Source organism: Dasypus novemcinctus, chromosome 20 (assembly GCF_030445035.2).
Source record: "Dasypus novemcinctus isolate mDasNov1 chromosome 20, mDasNov1.1.hap2, whole genome shotgun sequence".
NCBI classification, from domain to species: Eukaryota; Metazoa; Chordata; class Mammalia; order Cingulata; family Dasypodidae; genus Dasypus; species Dasypus novemcinctus.
Genome location: NC_080692.1, coordinates 33,001,113 through 33,010,022, shown reverse-complemented (window position 1 = coordinate 33,010,022; position 8,910 = coordinate 33,001,113). Strand labels below are relative to the sequence as shown.

The window sequence follows — 8,910 nt, the reverse complement described above, 5'->3', positions numbered from 1 at the left end:
GCAGGTCCACATAAACATCCATGCAATAATTCAGTTTATCCAGACAGCCATCTAAGATGTCACCCATGATCATCTTCTTGTCTGATTCATATACCGAATTGTACAGTCAATAGCCCAAAAATACGTAAACAGCGTCTTTCTGCTGCATGAACAATATCAATCCCTATGGAACCTGAAACCACAGCCCACTGTACAGAATGGAAGGGAACTTCTTTTCTCTGCCCCTTGATAGCAGGAAGTTGCCAGAACAAGCCAACAACCCAAATCCCCTCACCCTCCCATCCTGCCTAGTACTGTATACCCCAATACCCAGGTCCCCCAGTATATATATATATACAAACAAAAAATTAGGAATGTTAGAGGCTTGCAATAATTAACAAGCTGTAGCTCAGTTTCCCCTGATATGCACTGGGGTAAAGCTAACCCCATTCCCCATAAACCTATGTGCCTGAGGGCACAGCACTTCCCCACAGGTTAAACAAAGAAATTACGAAGAGACAGGAGTAAAGGGAAATGGAAACCTTCCCTACCTGGGTATCAGAGGGAGATAAAATTCCTATAGAACAAAGAAACATCTGCTCCTGCAGCATTCTGAGAAGCCATAACTCCCTAACCCACTATCTTCTAGTCACTATCAGGAAAAATTTTCACCTCTAGGCTTCCTATTGGTCCCTGCACCTCACTTGGACCCTCAACCCCCTCCCATCAACTATCATTTCCCTGCCTAGGAAAGTTCTGTATAAATTCAAATCCCCCCCTTCCAGGAGTGGGTTGAAGTCTCTCTTCGGATGTCCACCATGCTGGTGGGGGGACTGAAGTCTGTTCTTCAGACCCCCTCTGTTGGGAGAGCTTCCCAATAAATTCTTTCTCTACCTGTGGTCATATCAGTTTCCGTGTTCCAATAAGAGCCGTTTTTCTTCAATACTCCATATCATAGTTGCTTCTACTTTCTCTCTATACTCTATATTTTTTTCCAATATCTGTTAACTTTCATTATTGATGATGAAAAATTATTCTCTGAACTTAATTGAATTTCTTTATATGAAACTAATTTTTACCTCTGGATGCTTTTGAGATAGTCTCTTAACCTTGCATTCAGTAGCTTCTTTAAGAAGTGTCTAGATGCACATTCATTTTGTTCAAATTGTGTGAGATTCAATGTGACTCCTGAATTTGTAGTTAAAGCCTTTCATCAATTCTGGACAATTAAGTCAGTATCTTTTTGAGCATTACCTCTCTTCTCTGTTCTCAGGATTCTTCCTTTCTAGAACTATTATTACACCCAAAAAGCTTTCCAATTCTATCTCCCATGTCTCAAGCCCCCCCTTTTATATTTTTTCTTATTTCTCTTTATTGCATTCTTAGCAGTTTTCACACATCTTCCAATTCCCTAATTCTCTCTGAAGAAGCATCTAATTTGCTTTTCAAGCTATCCTTTGTGATTTTAACTTCAATTATCATACTTTCATTTCTAAAATTCCTATTGGTTCTTTTAAAATCTGCTGAGTAGTTTTTAAAAATTTCTTGTTCTTTACTTAATAATTGACTTATATAAACATGTTTATTTTATAGCTTTTGTTTAATTATTCAATTGTCTGAAGTCTGTGGGGGAAAATTTCATTCTTTTTGTTTATTCTGCTGCTTCTAGGTCAGGGTGTTTGTAACTGGTTTTGTAATTTTGAGTTATGAGCTCACCTGTCAGGTGTAGTTGAAAACACAGGGAAAATCAGCTTGTTTTGTTCTTGATTGTCTACTCTCAGTCTTACATACTGGTTAGATAGGGCTTTTAATAAAAGTTCTACTGGGAATCAGTATTATCACCTCAATCATTTCTCCAATCAGATCAGGATCTCTTCTGGCCCTCCATAAATTCTATATTGCTTATTAATTATTACATAGGCTAACCTGGAAGATTCTAAAAGTTGACACGTAGGATGGTTAATTGAAACATGTGAGAATGAAAATGATGGAGACCTACAGTTGCAAATAATATTCATTCTAATTATGTGTTCAGATAATGGTTACATAATCACAGAATATTTTAAACAGTGTAAAAATCACTTTAGGATCCTCTGCACTAGAATTTCTGTCTCTTCCAATTTTTTTTCCTCCAACTTTAGTGTGGTCTCTATTCACCCCTCTTTCACTGAGTAATCATGTCTGGTAATCCCAAAATGTTTCCCACACAACCCTGAATTATTCCATCTTTATCAGTGCAAAAGACCTTGGACCCCATATAGGAATGCGTGACCAGAGCCTAGATTTTCAGACTATCATTTTTAGAGTTTATATTTGTAACTGAGAGAGTATATTTGTCCTCTACTAGAGTGTTTTTCAGTTCTAAATCACAAACCCATAATTGGATTAGAATCCATCCAATCTGGAACATATAAAGGAAATTTGATGGGACACTTCACTACCTATCCCTCCCCTCAGCATCAGCTGTCTGATGGCAATTGGGTCAATGTTCTTGTTTTTAAAATCCCCTTATAAACTGCCATCTAAACAACTCAGCCTGCCTACGCCAATTATGGCTCTTGCACCACTTTTTGTTGTTGTCTTTGTTGCCTCGGTTCCATCTTTCTTTTGGATAACATGAATCTTTTTAGCATAATTTAACCCCAGGAATGGTGTTTGAGCTGGCAGACTAGTTATTTCCTCCTGTATATTTACTTGCTCTGTCCCCAAGATAAAGTTTATATAATGTGCCCAAGTTTGTAGAACCTCTTTTATCATAGCATTTACTTATCATCTTCTCTGCTAATAGCTTTAAATTAGGTATACCTCTCTGAATGTCATAATGCCAATCCAGGGTTGCCAATACATAATATTCCTAACTTCTTTGAAAGAAATATTCCATTTGTTATTCAGAGATGAAGGGTGGCAGTTATTCCTTTCAAGGACAGTCTGACAAAATTCTCTTTTTACCTACTGTAATAAGGCAGTTGTTGCATCATTTGGAAGAGATTGTTCACTAAATTTCACAGCACTTGAATTTTGATTGATTATCCACCCAAATACCACCATTACTACACAGAAATAGTGATGTGCCCCCTTCCTCATTTATTCTAAGAATCTTCAAAAACACCATGCTTATAGCAATTCATCAGGCTGGAGTTGCAGACAGCTGTTTCCGGGCCTCGCCGTGCTGCACAGACGCTTCCGCAGCCATGAGGGTCTGGGTTGTGCTGGCCTCGCTGCCGGGTATGGGCTCCATCTGCGCTGCCTCCCTGGGGTGCAACATTCATTGCCCATTTTAAATTCCTGATAAATTCATGTTTTCTTCCATTGATTCAATTTTGAGAATTAACATCTCCCTAGAAAATCATCCATGTCATATCACTATTCAAATGTTTTGATATATTGCTGAGAATAATCATTTCATAAATTTCGCATTCTCTGTTTCTGAATTTTATCTCGTTTTTTAGCACTAATATTGTTTTCTTAATTTTTTTGTATAAAATACGTCAGTTTTCCCATTTCTTTCTTTCTTTTTTTTTTAAGATTTATTTATTTATTTCTCTTCCCTTCTTTCCCCTGCCCGGTTGTCTGTTCTCTGTGTCTATTTGCTGCGTCATCTTCTTTTGTCCACTTCTGTTGTTGTCAGCAGCATGGGAATCTGTGTTTCTTTTTGTTGTGTCATCTTGTTGTGTCAGCTCTCTGTGTGGGCGGCGCCATTCCTGTGCAGGCTGAACTTGGTTTCACGCTGGGTGGCTCTCCTTCCGGGCACACTCCTTGCACGTGGGGCTCCCCTATGTGGGGACACCCCTGCGTGGCACGGCACTCCTTGCGCACATCAGCACTGCACATGGGCCAGCTCCACATGGGTCAAGGAGGCCCGGGGTTTGAACCGCCCTAACCACTGGGCCAAATCTGCTTCCCCCCATTTCTTTCTTTTGACTTTTTCCCTTGGCTCTTTATCACATTGTCAAATTTATCACATTTTCTAATAATATTGATTTCTGATTAACCTTAAACATCTTCCTCTGGGCTTTGTTTTCTTAATTTTTAAAAGAAGAGTTGAATACTTTATTTTTAAGATTTATTTTTAATTAAAAACATTTTTATGGATAAACATTTTATGCCATTTAAATATAACCATGCTTTATGAGTTTTAATATATAATATTCTCATTATTAGTCATATATCAATAATCATTCCTCCCCAGACTCACCTTTTCTTTCTCTGTGCAACGTCTCCATGAGGATAGTACTAAATCTCCAATTGTGTACAGGCCCACCTCTCTCAGAACAGTTGGTTGGTGACCTGGTCTTGCCTAATCTATGGAGGACAGACCCACCCCTCTCACACCTGTGGGGTGTTGACCTCACTCTCCTTGAACGTGATGGAATGTGCTCCACCCTCTATAGCCTAGGGTGGCAAACCTCTCCCTGAACAGCTGGCTGGAACATCCACCCTCTTCACCTTCCTTCTTCCTCCATGGCCCAGTTTCTTCCCATCTCAGCTGTAGGCTGGCATGGGGCTCAGGTGCTCTGTTCTCCTCAGCTCCAGACTATCAGGCAAATGGTTTATCTCTCTTTCAGGGGCTGCAGGATCAAAGCTGGCAAAGTTCTCTCCTCTGGTATCTATGGAGCTTCTCTCTTCCCATGTGTATATTCTCTTGTACTCTCCTTGATTGAGTGTCCTTTTACATAGCGCACCAAGGGTGCAGGAATGCAACCTTGTGCCATGCCCTGCTGACCGGTGGTCTAATCAAAGCCCTGATCTTAATTAAGTAAAGGTAAAGCCTTTGAATTTAATACAATCATAGGGTATCATACCTAGAGGAATAGACCAGTTTACAGACATAGTCAATATCTACTTTTGGAATTCATAAATAATATCAAACTGCCACACCTATAGTCTTATTAAATCTAAGATACATTCCTGTTGGAAAACATGTTATCCCCATTTGAAATTATAACAGGGAGACAAACATAATCAATATCTCTTTTTTTGAATTCACAAATAATATCAAACTGCCACACTCCACCCTCTGAAAGTTAACTCTGGAATATAGGAGCCTGCCTCATAAAAGGAAATGGGCTAACCTATTGTCAGGAATTAATCAAAACCTTAAAGAAAAATGAAATCTTGATAGAACAATCCTTTTACAGTGTGCTCCCCAGGTATGATGACATTCAAAACTACCTTTCGCCTGGCAACTCGTATACTGGAAAAGACACCTCTATAATGATGCACTACAAACTTACTGGAAAGGGCTCTGTCAGGTACTTTTAACTAACCCATGTGCAGCTAAATTAGAAGGTATTGATTTTTGGATTCATACTTCTCATTTAAAGAAAGCTCCCAGCCCTGCCTGGAAATCCATTCCTACTGGAGACCTAAAATTCAAATGACACACAAGACAGATGACCTGGGGCCAGGCCTATTTAATTAATACTTACTGGTGATCTTAGGCTTAAATGACCCAGAAGTAGAAGTCATGTGATGTGAATGGCAAATCCAAGAACCAGGACCACACCTGATTTTCATCAGATTGAAATGAACTTAATAACACCTCCTATAATCGTCATTATTATCCTATGAGCGCCCTCATTCATATTTTTGTTCTTCCCTCACCCCTTCTTTTGTACCCAAGTCCATCTCTGTCCCTCCCATTATGAATCCTGTGCCTTTTTAGATGCTTCATTCTTGCCCTTATCCTCTCTTCCTGATCCCTTGCCATTCACCATCCTTTTCTCCCCCAGCAATACATCTATCAGATTGCTGGATCTTCACTAAATTAGACGCTACAGAGGGGCCCCAGCTCTTGTCCACACCCTTAGGCATTCAAACCTGCATAAACTTTTCAGACATCAAAGAGAAAATTCAAATAATACATGAACTAAGGAACCCTGAAGCTTGAGACTTATTTAGTTGGCTAAATCTTGGATCTTGGGGAGAGTAGATTCTTAGCATATTTCAAACTTTGCTAATTCTTTTTCTTATAGTCATTACAATGTCCCTTATTCGTTGCCTCATCTCCAGAGTAACAGTCACAACTACCTCCAGAGTCATGCTAATGTGTCAAGACCTTGATCTTGAAGCTTGTATTTGTGAAACCTAATCGTGTAATGATGAAATTAAGCCTAATTATAATTAATACTTAAGAGCTACCTATCTAGTTTCTTGCTTCCACTTCTCCAGGCTTAGAACCTATTTTTGACAGGAGTCTTTTTCTTAAAATATAAATTAGATTTTGTCATTTTTCTGCTCAAAATCCTTGAAAGCCCTTACATCTAATTCAAGTAAAAACCAAATCCTTACAATATCCTTTGAGCTCCTACATGATTACACCACTTTACTTCTTTGACCTCATTTTCTGGTGGTCTCATTCTCCCTTTATCTGCATCAACTACACTGCCTTTCTTGCTTTTCCTTGAACACATCAAGTAGCTACGATATAAGACACTAGTATGTGTTGTTCCCTCTGTCAGGAATGTAGTTTTCCAGATACCACATGGCTCATCCCAACACCTATTTTGGGTCTTTGGTCAAATGTCACCTTCTCAGTGAGTCCTTCCCTGATCACTCCATTTAAAACCCACTTCCCACACATTCCCTATTTCCCTTCTTTATTTTTATTTGCAACTTTCTATACAACGTATACTTCTCAAACATTATATATTTTTTACTACTTGTTTATAACCCATCTTCCCATACTAGAATGTTAGCGCATTAGAGGAATGTTTTATTTTATTTTTAAAGATTTATTTTTATTTCTTTCTTTCCCCTTCCCCCTCATTGTCTACTCTCTGTGTCCATTTGCTGTGTGTTCTTCTGTGTCCACTTGCATTGTCAGGTGGCACCAGGAAAGTTCATCTCTTTTTTGTTGTGTCATCTTGCTATGTCAGCTCTATGTGTGTGTGGTGCCAATCCTGGGTGGGCTACACTTTTTTTCACATGGGGCGGCTCTCCTTGTGGGGCGCACTCCTTGCGTGTGGGGCTCCCCTATGGGGGGATGTCCCTGTGTGGCACGGCACTCCTTGCGCGTGGCAGCACTTCACATGGGCCAGCTCACCACACAGGTCAGGAGGCCCTGGCAATCGAACTTGGACCCTCCATATGGTAGGTGGATGCTTTATTAGTTGAGCCACGTCTGCTTCCCATTGGAGGAATGTTTTAAATAATTTTGTTTACTGCTGTGTCCTAGCTCCCAGAGGTCTGTGACACAAAGAAGATATTCCACAACTATAATACTGATCATAAAATCATAATGTCTTTTCTAGATTGGTGTTTTAGGTTCCTAGTCCATACCAAGATGAATGGATCTAAAAGTATAAATTTTAAGGAAAGGATGATATTGTAAAATAATAAGAGAAAACCTATCTCCATTTTGCATGTTAACAAATGGGGATTCAAATTCGAATGCAAAGCTTTACATGGCTTTACATGTAAAATAGAACCACTGTCAACAGCAGCAGGGATATAATATATGCCTTGAAAATCACTTTCTAATATCTCTGACAAATGGGTATAGTTTTTACAATTTAACTAACACCTTTTTTTGGTAACACAACTTGGGACTTTCTGGTGGCCAACAATAAAACAAAAAGAAGAAATCCTTTTGAAAGTATAATTTTGGACACATAAATCTATAACTGCAGCTATCATCCTTCAGCTGATGGTGTATTGAAGGCAGAGATTGCTTATCAACAGACATGTCCAGCGTACTGGAGATTCTGTTTATGATAATTCATGCTATACAATTCATAATGGGGATTTTGGGGAATGGATTCATAGTTCTGGTTAACACCACTGACTGGATCAGAAGCTGGAAAATCTCACTGATTGATTTTATTCTCACCTGCTTGGCCATCTCCAGGATATGTCTTCTGTGTGTAATAATTTTATTTATCTATTTAAATATCCACGAGAAAATGTTGCACTGCAAGACTATAGTAGTGGTAAGTTTTGAGATTCTCTGGATAGTATCCAACTATTTCTGCACTGTCTGTACTACCTGCCTCAGTGTCTTCTATTTCCTCAAGATAGCCAATTGCTCTAATCCCATTGTTCTCTGGATGAAAAGGAGAATTCACAGAGTACTTATCATCTTTTTTCTGGGGTTTACCCTCTGTTTCTTCATTTGTTTTCTTCTGAAAGAAACATTAATTAATAAACTGCTGGAAGACCAGGTAACCATGGAAGGAAATCTGACATGCATTTCTATAAGGAATATACATGCTTTCTTCATTTCTCAAATTCTCCCTGGCATGGTGTTCTTTTTCCTCTTTGTAGTATCACTGGCTGCCTTTCTTCTTTTAATCTTCTCTTTATGGAGCCATACCAGGCGGATGAAGCTCCAGGGCATGTGTTCTAGGGAACCTGGCAAAGAGGCCCATATAAGAGCTATTAAACTTATGATCTCATTCCTCCTCCTCTTTGTTTTATACTATTTGAGCAGTGTCTTGACGGCAGTAACCTACGGTATACCAGACAATGCTGTAGCAAAGATGTTTACTAATGTGCTAATGTTTTTCTATCCCTCTGTCCATTCGTTTGCACTGATTTCATGGAACAACAAACTGAAACAGGCTTCTTTCTGTATCCTAAGGAAGCTGAAGTGTGCCTGAAATGGGGAAAACCTTCATTCCCTTAAAAGTTCCTGATATAAGTGGTGATGTTCTGTTAAAAAAAAAAAAAAGAGGAAGATGAGGAAGAAAAGGAGGACTCTATATAAGTCCCTTTCAACTACCTCTTCTTTCATTATATTCAATGGCATGCTATATGCTATTGAGCATTACAGAAAATATCTGCCTGGTTTAAGTTAAAACAAAGGGATTCCACCTTGTTGCATTAGACATGGAGATTATGTATTTAATAATAAAATTATAATATATTGTTAATGAATTTTACACTAGGTACTATAAAGGACAATTTAGATTATTCCATTTTATTTGTTTT

The 8,910-nt window shown here is 38.8% G+C and overlaps 1 protein-coding gene across 1 annotated transcript; it reads left to right on the top strand.

The window, feature by feature from the left end:
• Nucleotides 1–7,664: 7,664 nt before the first annotated feature.
• Nucleotides 7,665–8,579, top strand: LOC101417506 (taste receptor type 2 member 8-like). The gene has a single exon (XM_058282344.1). The coding sequence runs from the start codon at nt 7,665–7,667 to the stop codon at nt 8,577–8,579; it is 915 nt and encodes a 304-aa protein (XP_058138327.1).
• Nucleotides 8,580–8,910: the final 331 nt, after the last annotated feature.